Here is a 21,325-nt window from a genome sequence, read left to right as displayed (position 1 = left end):
CTCATCTTTGTGTAGATATCCTGTAGATGTCCATCTGGTATTCTCCTGTGTCTCACCCGTTTTCTCACCCTCATGCCCTTCCTCGTAATGTCTAACACTCCATTATTATGTAGCTGGGTTTGCACTTTATAAATTCTCATACATTCTTTTTGACTACTCTATTTACTATTATCTTGTACTGAATGAAAGGTTGTGAATAGTTCCTACTTTGGTGCCATTTCTCTGTTTGTTTAAATTGTAATGATTTTGATCGCTGTATACAACTAAGATTAGCCTGTGTAACCAGAGATACCTGAATAATAGACATAAAACCAGCAGGAGAATTACCATAAATTTAGGACACAGATATCCAACATTCATTTTTTACTGATGATCTACAAGCCACTACAGAAGAGAAACGTGTTGGCGAACTACGCAATTTCTTAGTTCTAGCAACATCAATGAGATTATGTTTGGCATTTGTGTAAAGACCAGAACAAAATGAAGAATCTCAATAATACCATATGATGACATTTCATTTGAATACGCGTTTTATTCATGTATGATGTACAATTAAATTTTGTCAGTTAGACTCCTAAATTTAGGGCAATCCTAGAGCAGTTTTTTCTACTCTGTACACTTTCTGGGAACGATTTGTGAGTAGCCTCTGCTTTAAACTTAACTCTGATTCAAAAATCCATGCAGCTGCAGGGGAGAGCAACAAGTGTGTTTAGCATCTTCTCCTACTTTTGTTTAGGTTTTATCTGCCTTGATCTTGAATCAGGTGGAGCCACCCACTCTTCAGCAGGAGTCCATTGCACAAATGAGTCTAAAACTAATAGCCAGGCATTAACAACAGCCTGTTACATCTTTTGTCGAAATTCAAAAGCAAAGAGCTTCTCCTTCTTCACTATATGGCGCCCGAGGATGTTTCTTGTGCCTCATCTTTGTCTAATGAGCAAGGGCAGCACTTGCTCTGGTTTAAGAAATGTTCACATTTTTTAGGGTTTCATCTTTTCACTCAGTTATTTTGTTCATTTCATGTATCTTATTCTACTGGTCTGCTGACTCCTTTTTCACTCTTCTTGTGGATGATGGTGGATGATGGTGTTAATAAACGGTATATTCAGAAATAAAAATAATGTAAGAAAATTACTTGTATACAACATTCATGAATCGCAGAAGTTATTGTTCACCATGATAACAAAGCACAGTCATTTCTATGAACATTACTCAGCAGTCTGGGTGTATTAGATAAAGGATTTTAATGTCTAATCTCTTGCTGAAAATGTCCTTCTCAACACCTGCATTGGTCCAAAAAGAGGTTCATTTGGAAGCTCAAATGATGTAGGCAGCATGTCTAACTGGGACTGAAAGTCTCCAGAGTGTGATCTCTGGTGCCGAATGAGATTATCCTTCCGATTGAAGCTTTTTTCACATTCAGAACATTGGTAAGGTCTTTCCTTACTGTGGGTCCTCTGGTGTCTATTGAGACTTGCCATTTGGCTGAAGCTTTTGTCACACTGAGCACAAATGTATGGTTTGTCTGAAATTTGTGCTGTCTGGTCCCCAAAGAAGCTTTTCATTGGACTACCACTTTTCTCATTTTCAGTGGACTGATGAGGTCTATTTCGTTCAGGATTAACGTCTCCAAGTGTTCTCTGATGTCCAACTAGACTTTCCTTCTGACTTACTGCTTGCTCAGGTTCAGTGCCTATGTATTGCCTCACATTTTGTTGTAAGTTCTGAGGACATGTCACCATCCTCGCTTTCCTCATGCTACTCTCCCAATCATTGTAAAGGTCTGGTGCCATTAATTTGGATGCCCCCTGATGCAAATTTAAATGTGTGTCCATACTGAAATGGGTGGAATCTTGAGCAGTACTATCTCCCATCAGTCCATGATGACTTTCAGACCATTGCTGTCTTATACAATGTGTGCCCTTTGTAGGGCTTGGCAACACATTTGGCTTTGATTTCCCAGCTTCTGTTTTGCTTGGAATTATGTCATGAGACAGTATAGGCTCACAGGTTTTCCTTTTTCTTTTCAGATTTCCATTACCTGTTGGAAAAGAATTTAGAAAATCAATGTTTTTCAAAATGTAACATGAATTCTGCAGACAGTTTGCATTCAAAGTCCCTTAAAATAAAACCATGGATTATAAATAAGGTTGATGGATTGTAGAAGACTGATATTTATATTCTTTGTCATGCTCTGCCAAAGAAGACTGCAGATTATTTTTTATGGAGTTATATACAGGGTGAATTTGATCCGAATGTATCGGGTATCTGAGCCCTTTACACAAGTACCAGTTGCGTTACATGAGGACATATTCATTTTGGTTAGGCACAGGGAGATTACGTGATTTACCCAGAATCATAGAATGTTATGCATCCTTGCGGAGTCTCAAACCTTATTGCCCTGATTTGAGGTTGAGCGCCCTAGCTGCTACGCCAAATCCTCTCCCCAAGATAAAGGTGCATCATATTGTTGCACAAACTTGAATTCATGTTGAAAAAACAAAAGAAAAGAGGAGTTTGGCAAAACAGGAACAGTTGATTTAATTAAACTCTTCGGTCAAGAGAACAGTTACAGAGTCGGGGTCTGAGGACTGACACAGTCAATCAATCAGGGCTTTGTAAAGTGTGACCACTCACCCGTGAGGATCTCAAAGCACTAGGGAAGAAGGCTGCTGGTCGGACTGGGTGGAGGATTATTTAAAGAGCCAGGTCTTGAGATCCTTCCTGATTGGGTCAGCGATGCTGATTGCCTGAGGTGCAGGGGTAGGGTGTTCCTGGTCTTGGCGGCGAGGTAGGAAAACAACCTTCCTCCGGTTCTGGTATAGTGGATCCTGGGGATGGAGGCGAGGGCGAGTTGGGAGGATCGGATTTGTCTGGGGGGTACATGAGATGTGAGGTGGTGGTTCAGGTATGCTGGTTCTTCATCGTGTACAGCTTTCTAGGCGTGAGTAAGGAGCTTGAAAGAGACTCTCTTGTTAATTGGGAGCCGAGGAGTTATCAAAGTTGTTGCATGATGTGGCTGCGGCGGGGGATGTTGAGGACTAGTCTGGCCACCATTATAAAAAATGGGGTAACCCAAAACGGTTCTTTGGACCTGGGTAGTCAATATTGGCATATGAAACAATGGCCCAACCCGTAATCGATTTTAGGCTCAATCAATCAGTACTCACAGTTCATCATTTTTAAGACTGGATAGGTGTTTAAAGTTATTCACCTCTTGTAGATTTTATCAAAACAACTTAGGAATGCATCCACCTCGGAAAATTCATTTGTTCAAAGAATATATTTATTCAAAAAATATATATATTAGGAGTTTTTCTATATTACTCCAACACAGCGAAGAAAATTCATATGTACATTACTATACACTTTTTAAATAACGAACGGTAGCAAAGAGAGCAACGTGCTTCTATACAGGTGCCGGAAAAATAGAGAAAAATAGTGATTTTGATAGAAAGGGTGTAAGCCTCAACAGAATAGTGACATAGGGTTATTTATAAGATTGAAAAAAACACAGTGCTGTACAAAGGGCAGCAAAATTATGTACATAAGGCCACTAATTGCTTATTTAACTTTTAACATTTATACATTCTTTTACTGGCATGTATAATGTTTAGAAAGATAGTGGTCCTGTTTTGGGGGAGTTTTGCGTCGACGTTTCGACCCGAGGAAGACCCGCAGGTCGAGGTCCCCAGCTACCCTAGTACCACCAGACGGGTCGAAACGTCGACGCAAAACTCCCCCAAAACAGGACCACTATCTTTCTAAACATTATACATGCCAGTAAAAGAATGTATAAATGTTAAAAGTTAAATAAGCAATTAGTGGCCTTATGTACATAATTTTGCTGCCCTTTGTACAGCACTGTGTTTTTTTCAATCTTATAAATAACCCTATGTCACTATTCTGTTGAGGCTTACACCCTTTCTATCAAAATCACTATTTTTCTCTATTTTTCCGGCACCTGTATAGAAGCACGTTGCTCTCTTTGCTACCGTTCGTTATTTAAAAAGTGTATAGTAATGTACATATGAATTTTCTTCGCTGTGTTGGAGTAATATAGAAAAACTCCTAATATATATATTTTTTGAATAAATATATTCTTTGAACAAATGAATTTTCCGAGGTGGATGCATTCCTAAGTTGTTTTGATAAAATCTACAAGAGGTGAATAACTTTAAACACCTATCCAGTCTTAAAAATGATGAACTGTGAGTACTGATTGATTGAGCCTAAAATCGATTACGGGTTGGGCCATTGTTTCATATGCCAATGAGGACTAGTCTGGCAGCAGCGTTTTGGATGCTCTGTAGTTTCTTGAGCTGTTTCTGGGTTACGCCAACGTAGAGCGCATTGCCATAGTCGAGTCTGCTAGTGATGAGTGTGTGGGTGACCGTCTTTCTGGATTCTGTGGGGATCCATATGAATGTCCTTCGGAGCAGGCGGAGCATGTGGAAGCAAGCCGAGGAAACTGTGTTGATTTGGCAGTTCATTGTGAGCGAAGAGTCCCGTATGATGCCAAGGTTCCGTGCGTTGTCTGTCGGGGTTTGGGGGTTCCAGAGCAGCTGGCCACCAGGAGTCATTCCAGGCTGAATGGGTGGGTCCCAGGATGAGTTCTTTGGTCTTCTCCGACTTAAGCTTGAGGCAGCTGTCTTTCATCCATGAAAAGATGGCCTTCATTCCCCTGTGGAAGTTTGTTCTGGTGTTTGTGGGTTCATTGGTGGGGGAGAGGATCAGCTGGGTGTCGTCAGCATAGGAGACGATGTTGAGTCCGTGGCTTTTGACTATGGCAGTGAGGAGGGGCATGTAGATGTTGAAGAGGGTGTGGTGCAGGGAGGAACCCTGGAGAACTCCACAGCTAATCTGTGGAGGTTCTGAGAAGAACGGTGGTAGTCTGACTTGCTGGGTCCAGCCAGTGAGGAAGAAGCAGATCCAGTCTAGGGCCTGCCCAGTGGAGTCTGGTCGTTAGGTTGCGGTGGGAGATGGTGTTGAAGTTGACTGAGAGGTCTAGTAGGATGAGGGGGGCGGTCTTCCCCGGTCGAGATGGAAGCTGGATTGGGAGGTGTCCAGGACGTGGCTCACTTCAATGAACTCAGAGAGCTGGGCGTTGATGTCTCAAAGTACAATCGATCTGAGCGCCATTATATACATTTCTTGGAGCATCATAAAAAAATTAAGAGATTCTTTTTGGGAAGAGAAAAGTAGGTCTAGTCATGGAGTCCTAAATTACTCCCACCTGATAACAAATGCAGGTGGGTCTTGACCTTGCATGGACACAATGAGAGCTAGTGGGTAACGTGCCCAGATGTCCGGCACAGGGAGTTTGTGATCACTGTATGTGCTGAGTCTTGATATGCGGATTATTCCTACCTTCATATGCCATCTAATTTTATGGTGTTTTGGGAAGCGCTCACCCCTCCGGCCCGGTGTGCTTTATTAGAGCCAATTTCCTTGGATCATTGTGGGGTTGCTGCTTATCTGTGGGAATGATCTGGGTTTTTCCTGTTCACTGATTTGTTCTGCTGGCTACGTGCCACATTGTTATGTGCCCGAGTTAGGCCCATTTAACAACGCTGCACATTTTATTACATTGCCATCTTTTCTGCACAATAACATTTTACTGTGACCTTTTACATATATTTGCGTGTGAGACAATGTTGGATAAGTTCCTTCGCACCATCTTTGCTAATACATCTGGCTTCGCCCAACATTATCATGATGCCTCGGACACTGAGTACGAATATGCTACTTACCAGTATGCATCTGTTCTTGGCATGTAGGGCTGCTGACATTCATATCTGTGCATAGATCGCCGCCTAATGTTGGGTCCGGATGATTGCACATTGTTGTCCTGGAAGAGTCTTCGAAGTATCACGAGATAGGTGGCTCCTCCCCTGGACTACAGTGCGCATGGGCATCTACTCCATCCTCAGATTGTTTTTCGCCATTGTGGCCAAGATGGAGTGTAATACCGTAAGTGATGACCATGCTAAGAGTAATTCTGAGTGCTGCAGCCGCTACAGGCGCCGGGGAGGAGGGCGGGCGATATAAATGTCAGCAGCCCTACATGCCAAGAACAGATGCATACTGGTAAGTAGCATATTCGGTTCGAGGCATGTGGGCTGCTGAATTCATATCTGTGCATAGAATATATAGCAGTCCCTCCATTAGCGGCGGCCGCCTGTTGCAGCAGTCTGAAAAAGGGTTTTTAGAACAGCCTGCCCTACAGCTGCCTGCTGTTTGGAGTGCACATCTACGCAGTAGTGTTTTTTAAATGTGTGTATGGTAGACCATGTAGGGGCTCTACATATTTCTTCTAAAGGAATGTTTCCAAGGAAAGCCATGGAGGCCCCCAACTTTCGTGTGGAGTGGGCTCTTGGGGGAACCGTTAATGTGCGCTTAGCCTTCTGATAGCAAATCGGTATGCACTTAACGATCCACCTGGCTATACCTGCTTTGGAAATGGGGTTGCCTTTGTGTTGTGGCGAAAAGGCAACAAACAGTTGTTTTGTTTTCTAAAATCTTTTATCCTATCTATGTAGTACATTAGAGCTCTTTTGACGTCTAGTGTGTGGAGCATTCTCTCGGCCACTGACTCAGGATTCTGGAAGAACACTGGCAGTTCTATAGTCTCATTCATATGGAACTGTGAAACCACTTTAGGCAGAAACTTAGGGTTAGTGCGTAGTTCCACCCTGTTGGAGTGAATCTAAATCCTGGGTAGTCAGTGCTTGAAGTTCACTAACTCGGCGTAGCGATGTGATTGCTATCAGGAAAGCCACTTTCCACGTCAAGAATTGAATCTCGCATGAGTGTAGAGGCTCAAAAGGTGGACCCATCAGCCTGGTGAGGACCACATTTAGGTTCCATACAGGTGCTGGTGGGTGTCTGGGAGGAATAACTTGTTTGAGTCCCTCCAGAAAGGCTTTGATGGCAGGCACTCTGAAAAGTGAGAGATGCTGCCTGTTTTGGAGATAAGCTGCTATTGCGGACAAATGTATACGAATGGAAGCATAGGCCAGATTGCATTTGTATAGATGTAACAGATAACAAATGATGTTGTGAGTAGATGCATCTAGTGGATTGATGTTGTGGTCGACACAATAAATTACAAACCGCTTCCATTTTGCCGCATAACATGCTCTAGTGGTGGGCTTTCTTGCCTCCCTTATGATATCCATACAGTCAGGAAGCAAGTTGAGGTAGCCAAATTCTAAGACCTCAGGAGCCAGATCGCCAGGTTGAGCTGTTGCGGATCTGGATGCTGAATGTCGCCATGGCTCTGGGTCAAAAGCCTGGGTGTGAGGTGCAGCCTTTGATTCGGTACCACGGAGAGATCTAGAAACGTGGTGTACCATGGTTGGCGTGCCCACGTTGGAGCAACCAGGATGAGTCATCGAGTGTTGCTTCAGCTTGCGTGCCACCAGCGGTATTAGAGGTGCTGGGGGAAAAGCGTAAGCAAATATGCCTGACCAGTTCATCCATATCGCATTTCCCTGCGACTGTGGGTGTGGGAACCTGGCGGCAAAGCTTCGGCATTTTGCGTTTTCCCTTGTGGCGAACAGGTCTATCTCTGGATGACTCCACTGCTGGAAGTACGGATGGAGTACTGATGGATGTATCTCACAGTCGTGCATCTGGTGGCTGTACCTGCTGAGCAGGTCCGCCATCTGATTGTCCTTGCCTGGGAGGTGTTCCCCCATGAGGAAGATGTTCCTCTGAATGGCCCACTTCCACATGCTCTGAGCCAGATGAGACAACTGTAGAGAGTGTGTTCCTCTCTGCTTTTGTATGTAGTACATGGCTGTCATGTTGTCCGTCCGGATCAACACGACCTTGTTGCACAAGTGTACTTTGAAAGCCTACATTGCCATGAAGATTGCCATCAATTCCAGAAGGTTGATGTGCATCTTCCTCTGCTGTACTGTCCATAGTCCCTGCACAGTGTAGTCGAGTACATGAGCTCCCCATCCCTGGAGAGATGCGTCTGTTGTCAGTATAATCTGTGGCACAGGCTCCTGGAACGGTCGGCCCCTGCAAAGGTTTTGTGGATTCCACCAATTCAGAGAGTTGTATGCGCGACCGGTCACCAACACTAGGTCTTTCAACTGTCCGTGAGCCTGATTCCACTGACGTGCTAAGCACTCCTGAAGCGGACGCATGTGTAGTCTCGCGTGCGGGACTATGAAGATGCAGGAGGCCATCATGCCTATCAACTGCATGAACACTCGTGCTGGAAGCGAGTGTTGTGGTTTGAATTTTTGTATCAGCAATTGCATGCTGTTGATCCTCACTGAATTTGGCTGTGCTTTGACTGCCAGAGTATATATTGTCGCGCCCAGATACTGCCGTACGTGGGCGGGCTGAAGGTGGGACTTTGGATAATTCAGTGAGAATCCCAGATCGTGAAGAAGGTGAATAGTGTGGGACATGTGGGCGGCACATTGCTGGGCCGACTTCGCCTGGACAAGCCAGTCGTCCAGATAAGGGTAGACGTGAACATCTTGTCTCCTTAGGTGTGCAGCCACTGTCGCCAGGCACTTGGTAAACACCCTGGGTGCTGTGGTCACTACGAAAGGGAGGACCTTGAACTGATAATGCTGATCCTGAATGGTGAACCTGAGGTATTTTCTGTGTGACAGGTGTAGCGGTATATGGAAATATGCATCCTTCAGATCTAAAGTTGCGAGGAAATCTCCCTGACTGAGTAACGGTAGAACCTGCTGTAATGTGAGCATGTGAAAGTGTTCTGAGAGAATGTACTGGTTTAGGGGCCTGAGGTCCAGTATGGGTCTGAGGGACCTGTCCTTTTTTGGGATCAAGAAGTACAGCGAGTACACCCCTGTACCTTTTTCTTCCACAGGCACGAGCTCTATGGCTCCTTTATGCAGCATGCCGACTACCTCCTGCTGCAATATTTGCAAATGCTCTGTGGACATAGGACGGTGACTTGGGGGAATGTTGGGTGAAGTGGATGTTAACTCCAGACAATAACCGTATTGGATAAGTTGCCTAACCCACCTGTCTGTAGTGATGGATTTCCAGACCGGCAGGAACTGTTGTAGTCTCCCCCGACCTGTGTGGTATGGTCGGGGGCAGTGACAAGACGTCACTGTTTGTTAGTGGCGGAGGATCGGGAGCTGTTGTTTCCACGACCTCTGCCCTTGGTACTGTTTCCACGATAGCCACCCCTACTGTGTTTGTTGTAGGTGGTCTGCGTGCCTCCTTTACTGTATTGTGTCTGCTGGGACAGCTAGCCTCTGGAAGCTCCTCTATTGTTGAAGCGACAAAAGGAACCACCCCTGAACTGCTGCGACTGTAGAGCCCCCATAGACTTTGCAGTCTCAGTATCCTTTTTGATTTTTTCCAAGGTGGTGTCCACCTCTGGGCCAAATAAGTGATCAGGGTTAACAGGCTGATTTAGTATGGTGGTTTGTATCTCGGGCTTGAAACCGGAGATTCTCAGCCAGGCATGTCGCCGTAACATCACACTGGTATTAATTGCCCTGGCTGCGGTGTCTGCTGCGTCTAGCGCACACTTAATAGATGCGTTTGATATAAGTTTCCCTTCTTGTATTAGCATCTCTGCTGCCTCCTTATACTCATCTGGCAAGTGTTGTAACAGGGTTTCAAGTGTATCATATTGAGCCCTGTCATATCTGGCTAAGAGTGCCTGTGTGTTGAGATTCGCCAGATATTGGCCGCTTGAGCTGCCACCCTTTTCCCTGATGCTTCTAGCACTTTAGATTCTTCGTCAGGGGGAGGAGCATCACCCGTTGTTTGAGAGTTCGCCCTCTTCCGGGCATTGGAAACAACTAGAGAGTCCAACGGCAACTGTCCCTTGATATACATAGGGTCCACAGGTGCTGGTTTGTATTTTTTCTCAATTCTGGGGTTTATCACCCTTGCCCTTGTGGTCTCCTTAAAAATGTCTCCAGCATGTTTTAGGACACCCTTTAGCATTGGTAGAGTCTTGACAGTTCTCTCTGAGGTTGAGAAGGTGTCAAACAAAAAATCCTCTTCAATAGGGTCAGCATGGAGCTGAACATCATGTTTTTTTGCTGCTCTCTCAATAAGTGCATTAAACGCAGCCATGTGTTCTGTAGGCGAGGTTTTAATAGCATAGACATGACTGTCTGGGGCAGTTTGTGGATCTCCAGCGTCTGTCCAGCGTTTAGTGTGATCTTCTGGATCAGTGTCTATAGGATAACTGTAATGCTCATTGTCACCCTCTCCTACTTCCACATCGGAGTATGTGGGTGAGATAGGAGTAGTGTCTTGTCCATGAGGTGTTATAGGTTCAAAGAGAAGAGGTGATGTAGCAAAATCCCTCTTTTTCTTTAATGGAATTTTATATGACTCCATAGGCTGTTCTGGGTCGAAAATGGTTGCTTGAAAATGGAAAGTCTACCCATCTCAGCGTTGATGAATTGCCTCGATTGATCTTCTGTCGGAGGCTGTCGATGCTTGGCGGCCACCTCCGTAGTTGTAGGCTTCGGCCCCATGGACACCTTCTTGGTCGCTTCGACGGCCGTCTTAGGGGCAAAGGCCTTAGGTACCACTTTCGGCGGCAGTGTGAACTGGATGGGCGCCGACGACTTTGGAGGTTTGCTGACCGGCTTCGGGGGTGGAGTAGCCTTTGGTCCGACAGTAGTAGCCTTCTCTTTAATGCGTTTCAATGAGTCCGACACCTGCTTCGAAAAGGAGGCGGATGGCTGTGTTGACTCGACGGGTTCCTTCGAGCCACTGCCAGTTGTGGACTCGAGGTCTATACTGCTTTTAGCCTTGTCGGGTCGACGCTTAGGATCGAGAACTTTCTGAGTTCCGAGACCCTTGTCTGTGTCGACGGCCTTCGGCGCCGACTTCTTCGGGTCGACGTCCTTGACCAGTTTCTTCGGTGCCCCGGTCTTCGGCTCGACACCCTTTAGCGACCTTACTGGGTCGATAACACTCTTATGTTTTGTCGGTGCCGATGGTTCAGAGGTCTTCGAACCGACCAAAGTAATACGCACTTTCGGTTTCGATTTAGTGTTCAGTGCTTTTGGTTTTGTAGACACCAATACTTTTGGTTTCGATTTCGATTGGTTAACCGATGGCTCGTTAGAAATGTCCGTAGCCGGGCCTTGAGGCGAGGCTGTAGAATCAAGCGTACGATCTTGGGTAAGGCCATGTGGCGATCCCTCGACCTGAGCCTTATCGAGTGTTTTGGGTGCGGCCCCCGTAGTAACGGCTGGGACTAGCTCCTCGCTCGAGCTATCTTCCACGGCCCCAAAGGCCTCATCGTCGTCTCCTACCTCATCGACACGTCTTCAGTATCGACCATTTCTACATCTGCGTCGTAACTGGAGTCGATTTCCGATGCAGGATCAGACAGGTTTTCTTGAACTTCCCGCTCGACTCCCTCATCATTCTCGCATCGAAGATGTTCACCGGGTCAGGTGCCGTCTGCTGGGCCTCCTTTCGCGCTGCGCGTCGAAGGCCAATCGTCTTCTTGGAGCGGAACCGAGAACAAGCCATACAGCTGGCTTCATCGTGATCCGGAGACAGGCACTTGTTGCACACCGGGTGGACATCGATATGAGGATACTTGGAGTTGCAAACGGGACATCTCTTGAACGGGCTCCGTTCCATGATGGATCGTCGATATGGCCTCTGGCATCAACCGGGCGTTCAGTGCCGAAAAGCCACGTGGCTCCTTTTGACGTCCGGCTCGGGGACAGAGCTGGAACAAGTACTGGACACCGATCGCAAAGACAATACCGACGATAACTAAAGGCCTTCTGGCCAAAAAGAAAGTTTTTTATCGATTCCAAACTTGAGTTAACAAATATACATCCGAACCCAATGGCGGAAAAAAACAATCTGAGAATGGAGTGGAGGCCCGTGCGCACTGTAGTCCAGAAGAGGAGCCACCTATCTCGTGATACTTCGAAGACTCTTCCAGGACAACAATGTGCAATCATCCGGAACCAACACTAGGCGGCGATCTATGCACAGATATGAATTCAGCAGCCCACATGCCTCGAACCAAGGCATTTACGCACACTGTGCAAATGTCATTCTATTTTCATCCATGGGGCGACAGGGCTAGCAGCATACTCATAACAACTCCAACCTGCATATACATCACAAGAATGCCATTTACTATAAACAAAGAGGCATTCCTGGGGACCGAAGAGGAGGCACTCCAGCTGACATCGAGGGGCTCCTGCATGCTGAGGCTTCCGGCCTAGGTCGCAAGGCCTGCCTGACACGTATTTCTAACTCGGGGTTGATGGAGAGGTCATAATGCAATTATATATATATATATATATATATATATATATATATATATATATATATATATATATATATATATAGCAAGGGCGGACGCCTGAAACGAGTCAGATTTGGTAAACGCTCTTTGAAATAAATCTTGCCGAAAATCCGCTTGGACTTGCGTGGTCTTTTCTATCCCTACTTGGTGGGGGGGGCGGTGTGGTGAAAGACTGCTGTTTCTATAATATATATATATATATATATATATATATATATATATATATAGTTTGAAGATATTAGCAATGTCCTTTTGTCAGCAGCACTGTTTTTATGATATTTTTCTAGTTCTGTAACCTTCGTCTGCACGTTTCGCATTTTTGTGGCACCCATTTACTTGTTGTACGTGCTGCTGGAAGCTGATGATTCCACCCTATACAGGATGGGGGAGACACACTACATGAAAGATGTATACAAAAGCAGTTGTAGAATGCAGACACCTCAAGGGTGTGGATTTTATTTTATCTGCTAAAGTTTAGCAAAGTTTCCAATTTTCACATTTTCCAAAGCTCCTAGTTTATCTGTTCCTTTCTTTTTGTCAGCGAGTTAACTTCTACAACATATTTCAATGCACAGTGGCAAATGTGTGTAATTTTCTTCCCTCATAGTTTACATTTTACAAAGAAATTTGTCACAAACATCACAAATTTCACACACATCTTTTCCACTTATGCTACTCTTATTTTTTTGGACCTTCTACAATACTATTGAAATTGGAGAAACATCACAGCTAAATGTCAAAGTAAAAAACATTACAAATGACAAAAGCTTTCATCATTGCCTAAATTGCATTAATGAGTGTGGCCCACTACCAGGCTTGCCTGCTGATCTGTAGTTGGGGGCATTTTTTATGAAGAGTGTGTTTTTTAATATTCCTTAATCTCTGCAATGCATCTCACACCTATGTGCACTGATTACTTCCTCATCCAGGTGCCATCACTATCCTTGGTCTCATCATGCAACATACTGCAGGCCAGCATCTTGCACCACTCTATGCTTGTCTTGTAACCTGACCGTTATAATATCACTCCTACATCTGCTTTTTTCAATGTAGGCAACTAAGTAGAGGCAGTTCAAGGCTAAACCACATGGTCACAGCTGTATTAGAACAAAAATTAAAGGTCGGTCTTTTTGTTCCAAATTCTATCAGCAGCCACGTTGGGTCTTGCTGGGCCTCTCCTTTGCTGTGGACAGGGAAAATGGTCATGGCTGAACAGATTCAGTTGGAGCGTACTGTCAAGTTATTGACCGCATAATATAATGCCAACCCATTCCTTGCCCTTTGCAGCTGACTCGGTTAATATTTCTTGGATAGTGCTGAGAGAGCTCTGGAGAAACTGAACAAGATACTATGAACAAGGGGAGAATGACTTAGACCTGCAGTAGAGAGAAACACAAATAGCTCTCCTAGCAGCACACCCATGCAGATGGACAGCTGTTATCACACCCCATCAAACATTTTTGATGCATCTATCTCATTCATGAGATGCTCAATGTATTTTACACTAGGATACATTCATGACAGAATAGAATTTCCTGGAATTCTTTGTTCACCTATTATGATACCAGAAGAAAGTGCTTTATGGAGGGAGAGATCCAATTACACAACATCTTGGCTGCCATGAAACACTCAATCAATCAATCAATCAATCAATCATAGCAGCTGGCTTTTTTGCTGGTGTGTGTGTTGGAGGGCTTCTTGAGCGGGGTGAGGGTGCTGGTGCAGTCGTTGATCCACTGTCTGAGGTTGCGAGCGGCGGTTTCGGGGTCGGTCGGGTCTGCTGCTGGGCTACGGGCGAGGGTGGTGGAGAGCCGGTCTTCGGTGACTTTGCTCCAGGATCTGTTGGGTGCGGTGGTGCGTGGTGGGTTTCCGGAAGGTGAAGTGGATGAAGCGGTGATCGGACCAGTGGAGCTCTGTGGTGTGGTTGAAGGAGACGTGGGAGCTTGCAGAGAAGATGGGGTCAAGCGTGTGGCCGGCGGAGTGGGTGGGTGTGTTGGAAATGAATCTAGGACCCTAATATAAAAATCCCGATTCATGCCCTTATATAGGTCTATTTTATCATATCCTTATAAAGGCATACAAATCATTACCACATTTGGCCCAAACCATACATCCCAAATATGGCAGGGATACTTTCACTAAGCTCCAAGAATTAACAACGTTTTTTTGGAAAAACCCGCCTTCAGCAGCCCGGGACTTCCCTTTGCTTGAATATTAAGTTCTCCTAGAACTCTCTGCATTTTCTAAAAATTGAGCCTTTGAGTGACGTTATTAAGTCCAAACATGTGTCGAACTCAGCACCTTCAAAGTATAAATATGCCTTGATTTACTGCAGGTGGGGTTGACCATCTGCCCGGATGGACTTGTGCCCGGATGGGCGATACCGTCTGGACGCTGCAGCTGTGGCGATTGGTTGCTGGGTGCTGTGTCAAGGGTGCTGGGAGCACCTCAACCAGGCAAGCTACAAGCGATGGGGGAACACTAACCACATCGTATTTGGTTTACTGCACTGCGATTAGCGGGATTAATATCTACAGTACTGTGATTCCTTACTGGCCTCTGTGATTGTGTTGCACAAAACCTGCTAGCATAATTCTGAACTCCTGACTTTGTCTGTACCGTATTTTGACCGGGCGTGGGAAAATGATTGTTATTATCTGATGCTAGAATGTACTCACTTTATTTATGTGCCAGAACTGAATGTACACCGCTGATATCACCTGTCTTTTCTTCCAATAAAGGTTTAAAAAAAAAAATATGCCTTGATTTGCCCAATCAAACACACAGTGGTTTGGAGCAGATCGACTATCTACTTGCCCGGCACCCTGCAGCAGCAAAGGCCGAGGAAAGCCGACCCTCCAGCAGACACACTGCGAGACTCTGCTATTTCTCCTTGCCGAGAGATCCAGTTCCAGTGTTTACAGTTACCCTTCCGGGTATCTGGGAAATCGAGGCCCGAGAACGAGATACAAGACCTCCTTCATTCTGAAACCAAAGGTACGGAGCTGATTAGCCCACTTAGAGAATTCTTGGAATTAGATTCCTGGCAGAAGAAACCCTAGACTTGAACTCCTTCTCTTATACTCCCTCCCTCGTACTAGACTTAGGTTAGGTACACCGGGGTAGGCGTATTTCAGAAGCACCAGTTGAGTACTTTTAGTCATCCTTTATTACTGTATGTATTTTATACCTTTTATGCACTTTATGGATTAACACTTATATCATGCTTTTACAGTACTATTTTATAATACTATTTGTATTATATGCATTGTACTTCATAGTAAGCTTTACTATTGTAGCAGTTCATTTTCAATGCTTGAGAAAGAAGACTGTTCAATAAATAACCTCTTTTATTGAAAACGCCCGTCTCTCTAATTTCTCCGCCGCTCTGGTGAAACGAAGCATGCACGATTGACTGAGTGAATTAGCTATCTATTATTTCCGCGACTCTAGAGATTGCTTTCTTAATAATAGGAAACAAAGTTGTCATGTTTATGCGGTTGTCAGAAACTAATCCCTTCTTGTGAATTTGAGAAAGTTTCTAGTGACCTCTAAGCTAGCTGGCACTCACAAGTAAGTCTAATATATTCGGTAGAGACCCAGGGGATCGCACGCCTGCGTCTAAGCTACAGGATATATTATTCCAATGCGCGGAGCCTATTGGGAATATAGGAACTACACTACATGGCGCCCAACGTTTGGTAAGGCGATAATTTAACGCTAGATACTAGAGTAACTCAGTCGTGCTTTTCACACAGACCCCTCTTTCCCGTAAAAACTCCAATAGACGTCTGGAGTGGGTGAAAGGGCATAATATCCACCAAAACTAAGTAGGACGAGAATTCTATGTATTAGTTGTTGGTTTATTCAACGTTGAAGGATACAGTGTTCCAAAAATATTGTGCACCTAATCTTTGTCTCCTTGAAACTTGCTCTGCAAAACTCTCAGTAAATAAAAATGAGAGACGACGAAAGGGAGAGAGCTAGAGCTTAAAGAGCGTTAGATAACACAACCTTCCCAGAAACAGACTCATATGCTAGAGACATCCTGGCAAATGTAAGAAAAACCATAACTATAAAACTTATAGAAAATGGGGTATCATCGAGAGGTGGTAAAGTCATATTTGTGATAGAGGCACACGAATATCGGAAGACAGAGGTATTCTACTCTTGGATTAGTTTTCCACAAGCAAATCCAGTAACAAAAGATTTCCACTACTACAAAGCAGAGGAACCTCCAGAGGAATATGTTCCTTTTGAGGACATCGAAATTCCACTAACTTACCAGGAGCATCAGCTCTGGTTTAATGGCACCCTAAAACATCAAAACACATTACCAGGCTCGGTCCACTAGGTAGACCAGGAGCTACCTGGCCGGACTAGCCAGCTATACACCTCATCCTGACATTCAAGAAATGTCAGATAGAGAACACTTGGTACAGCTGAAACAATTAATTAAAATACACAGACAATTGGTTCAATATGTCATGAGGACTTTAACAGTCCAACCAGCAATAAAAATTCCGCAACACACCCCGTACCAGGGGAATACAAACAAAAGTACACCACAGACTATACAGTCAGTCATTAGCAAGTTGCCTGCCAAAAGGGAACAGATTCCGTTTTGGCTAGCACAAAAATCACTCAAATAGAGGCTGTATTTCCCGATAGTACACCTCATGAAAAACACAGGATTCTGACAATCTGTTTACCAATGGGGATTGCACCGGATGTGGAGGACTGTGAGACTTGGGGTACAGTCTTTGCTTCAATCTACACAAAAACACATGATGTTCCGTCCATGACGGTGATACCAGATGTTCTGAGCCTGATTCAGAATGAATATGACCCGGAACCAGCCTTAAATTTAGGTATGAAATTACTAAAAGATTTCAAACAGGTATCAGCTATATTATTAGCTAACATTAGAGGTGAAGCAGCATCAGTGTTAATACACCAAAAGTTAAAAGAAACAGATATAGCAGACCAACCATTTGAACTTGCTAGACTAATTGAAAAATCTTAATAAGAATTAGGAAGAGATAGTTTTGGGGGGAAACCATTAAAACCCCAACTAACTGAAAATACAGAAAAAACATTTATTAAAAATAATCTCACAACTCCAAAGAAGAAGTGGGAGAGTAATAAACAGTCTCTTCCTAGAGAAAAATATTCTCAGCCCAGAGGGAGATCTCCCCAACAGAGAGACAAGTCTCCCCAAAGGAAGCCCTCTGAAAAAAGATATAATCTTAGAAATAGGGATAATTTGAAAAAAACCTGACAGATATCAAGATAATGATACACGTCCCTCTCGATCTTTTCAGACTTCCTTACAGAAATCGGAAAGAAGAGGACGGTCAGAACACAAGGAAGAAGGCGTCAAGTCCAAAGACAAGGAACCCGTTCACCAAAGTAAAAAAGCTCAATTTTCCAAAAAGAAGGTAGCAAGAATAAAAATCAGAAATGCCGAGGATCTTGAGGACACAACTCAAGAACGGGGAGTGGACTCAGACAATGCTAGACAGCGCAGCAGATGTAACCATAGTTCGCAGGATCCTGAAGGATCATCTGGAGACAGTGGGCATGAATGAATGCATTCAGGTGGAAACTGCAGACACCAGGGTTAGTGTACACCACAAATTATATGAAATAACGCTCCGGATGGAGGGGGGGCATAACAAGAAAAATAAGAGCACTCTTTTGGGAGAAGCTCTCTAAGGGATAAGACATTCTTCTAGCTGAACAAGATTGGCCACCTGAATTTGTCAGGGAGTGCCCACATGGCGAAGATATAATTATGCCAGCCTTCTCGAATCACATCCCAATCCATAAAAAAATATACATATGCCAGAAAATGGGCAGTGGCAGAGGCTCCAGCTCTATATAGAATTCATGTAGGATGGGATGAAGTCTCACCTCCCCACAAAATCCAGTTAAAAAACCAGCCCACTGCACAAAGGCAGTACCCAGTAAAGCAAGAAGCCAAAAAACAAATCAGGGAGATTTTAAATCAACTTGAATACCAAGTGGTGATTGAAACAAGCACCTCACCTATGAACAATCCTTTGTTTCCCGTCTCCAAACCAGACAATATATATTGTCTAGTATTGGGTTACAGACACCTAAACTCTTGCTGCTATACATTTGCAGTACAAAACTCACATAGTGCAGCACTAATGAATAACATAGTGCGTAAAAAATATAAACAACATTAGACATCTCAAATGGATTCTTCTGTCAAAACATTTCACCAGAAAGCAGGCATTTGACCGCTTTCTCAATAATGGGAACCCAGCGACAATTCTGTTGTCTGCCCCAGGGAGTCAAGAATAGCCCGGGGTTATTTTCAGCAAGAGTAACAGAGTTACTCCACAAATACGATGATGAGGCATGAAGGGGCGTGGCTAAGCACGCAATGGCGGAGGACGTGCTCGGGTAGAGCTCTGTGAATAGCTCCCCTTCCCCGAGCCAGTTATCCGCCAATTTACATCGGGGCCACCGGAAATTGCAGGCGGACACCCGCGGAGACCATCCCGACAGCCAGGCCGACTTTTGTCCTGAGGCTCCGTCGGGCCGGACCCCGGCCTGTCCCACGGCCCTCCTGCGGACCCTGTGGCCACCTGACCGGCGGTGCGGTCACGGGAGACCGGGGCTTGGGCCTAGCGTGAAGGCCCCGGCCCGCACTCCTCGAGGGCCGCCAGCGGACTGCCGCCGCACCAGCAACGACCAGCCTCGCTACCGCAGCCCCGGCCGGCGAACCACGGCAGCCCGGCGTCTACGCTGCAGCCTAGGAACACGACTTGCCCGGTGAGGAGGAGGAGAGTCGGGAGACCCCTGGGACGCAGCCCGACACCAGGTGCTACCCGGGGAGCTGCAGACTCACAGGCAGGCGCGGAGGGCCCGGGGAGGAGAGGCCACCCACAGCTCACCACCGCGCCCGGCCCACGCTCCCCGAGGACCACCAGCAACCCGCTACCACCCGGAAGGCACCGAGGACCCAGCACCCAGCACTCACGCCACAAGTCCGGTAGCGCTGCCTCCGACACGCCTGGGAGGACCGGGGGGCGCCGACCGGGAGTCACAGGCAGGGGTGCAGGCGCGGAGAGACTGGGGCGGGGAGGCCACACACAACTCGCTGCCACGGGCCGGTGTCACCGGTCAGGCCCGCAATCGGTGGATGGTGGCACAGCAGGCATCCCCCCCCCCCCGCAGTGAAGACGCACGCAAAGGCATTTGCGGACCCCCCCCCCTCCGCACAGGCACACGTGCAGGGAGGAAGGAAGGCCGGGAGGGAGCGACCGGCCTCACAAGAGACACCCGGACCATTGGGGCGCCCGCTACATCAGGGGCTGCGCGGCGGAGCTGGGCCACGGAAGGGCGAAGACCCGACGGACCCCCCCAACCCCCCCGCGAAGACACCAGCCGCGGCCGGGGAGGAACACGGACCAGCGAACCCCCAACCCAGGGGGTGATCCCAGAGGAGCCACCAGAGCGGCGGAGACGACAAATCTGCTGATCGTTCACCCCCGCACATGTCAGGAGGGGTGCGGACCCGCACTGGGACTGGTGGGGCCCCGCAGAAAGGGAAAACGAACAAGCAGCTTGACAAAATGGCTGCCGAGCAACTGGCCACGAGACTAGACAGCGTGCTGGCGGCCGTCGAGCGAATGGAACAATCACTCCAGCAGACCAGGACCTCCCTGGAGTCCAAGATAGACGGCGTGGCCGTGGACCTGACCCTCCTGAGAGACGACCACAGGAAGCTGTCCGACCGAACAAAGGTCCTGGAGGGCACGGTGAAGGAGATGGAGCCCAAACTCACCCAAACGGACAAGCACGTGCAGGACCTCCTGAACAGAGTAGAGTTCCTGGAAGACAGGGCCGAAGATGCGGAAGGGAGGGCGAGACGCAACAACATCAGGCTCGTGGGTGTCCCGGAAAAATGGGAAGGGAACCACCCTGCACAACATGTGGAAGACTGGCTACGGACCCTGTTGCCAGAAGACACACTCTCGCCCCACTTTGTCGTAGAATGAGCGCACCGAGTGCCGACCAGGCCCTACACGACCGGCGCCAACCCAAGGCCACTACTCTTCAGGATACTGAACTACAGGGACCGTGACACAGTGCTGCGGGAAACGAGGAAAATGGGCGAAATCCGCATAGACAATGCGGCGATCATGTTTTTCCCCGACTACACCATCCAGGTGCAACGCCAGAGACATGACTTCCTGGAAGTTAAGAGGAGGTTGCGCACTGCAGGCCTCAAATACTCACTGCTCTTCCCCGCAAAGCTGAGAGTGGTGGCGGGGGACAACACGTACTTTTTCGGGACCCCCAGGGAGGTCAGCGAGTGGCTGGACGGAGGCACGGACACGGCACCCAAGACCCATCGGGGGGGCGAGACAAGGCCCAGGCGACGCGGCCCACGACACCGCCGGAGGCACGGAACACAACAGTCCCAGCGGGCAGAGGGAGGGTCACGACACTCTCCCCCGCTGGATCAAATGCTCCAGGAACAACGCGACGCGATGCGGAAAGTTTCCTAGCTCAGCAACCCACCCTCCCAGGAATCACACCCTCGGGCTCCACATTTATAGAGACCCGCAGAATATACTGGAAGGCAACCTGGTGTGCGCCGTGTCCTCGCTGAGGGCCCAGATGAACTTCTGGAGGACCCTGCCGTTGAATGTACCTAGCCGGATCGCTCTGTCTAAAATGATTGCGCTACCGAGACTACTCTACCACTTTGCGAACGTCCCGATATATGTCCCCACCAGGATCTTCCGAGAACTGGAGGTGATGCTCCGAGGCCTGATCTGGAACACAGGGCGCCCACGAGTAGCCCTGGCGAAGCTGTACTCCCCGACGGCGGAGGGGGGGCTGGCGGTCCCCAATATGGAGTTATACTACCTGGCAGCACAGCTGCAGTGGGTCACGTACTGGCTTAGCGACTCACACCTCGACGACACCGCCAACGCGGACTATCAATGGACACACCCGCAGGTG

At 46.9% G+C, this 21,325-nt stretch overlaps 1 protein-coding gene across 1 annotated transcript in view; it reads right to left on the bottom strand.

Moving 5' to 3' along the window:
- Positions 1–507: 507 nt before the first annotated feature.
- The window catches only part of LOC147685345 (uncharacterized), a 240,949-nt gene continuing 220,131 nt past the window's right edge, over positions 508–21,325 (bottom strand). Inside the window, exon 12 of the mRNA XM_086941275.1 lies at positions 508–2,041. Within this exon, the coding sequence (XP_086797401.1) occupies positions 1,251–2,041 (791 nt within the window). The 3' untranslated portion in view covers positions 508–1,250. The remainder of the gene's footprint in view (positions 2,042–21,325) is intronic.

This window comes from Lissotriton vulgaris, chromosome 10, assembly GCF_964263255.1.
Source record: "Lissotriton vulgaris chromosome 10, aLisVul1.2, whole genome shotgun sequence".
In the NCBI taxonomy this organism is placed as follows: domain Eukaryota; kingdom Metazoa; phylum Chordata; class Amphibia; order Caudata; family Salamandridae; genus Lissotriton; species Lissotriton vulgaris.
The sequence above is the reverse complement of the archived record's forward strand: the minus strand, read 5'-3'. Positions and strand labels throughout refer to the sequence as shown.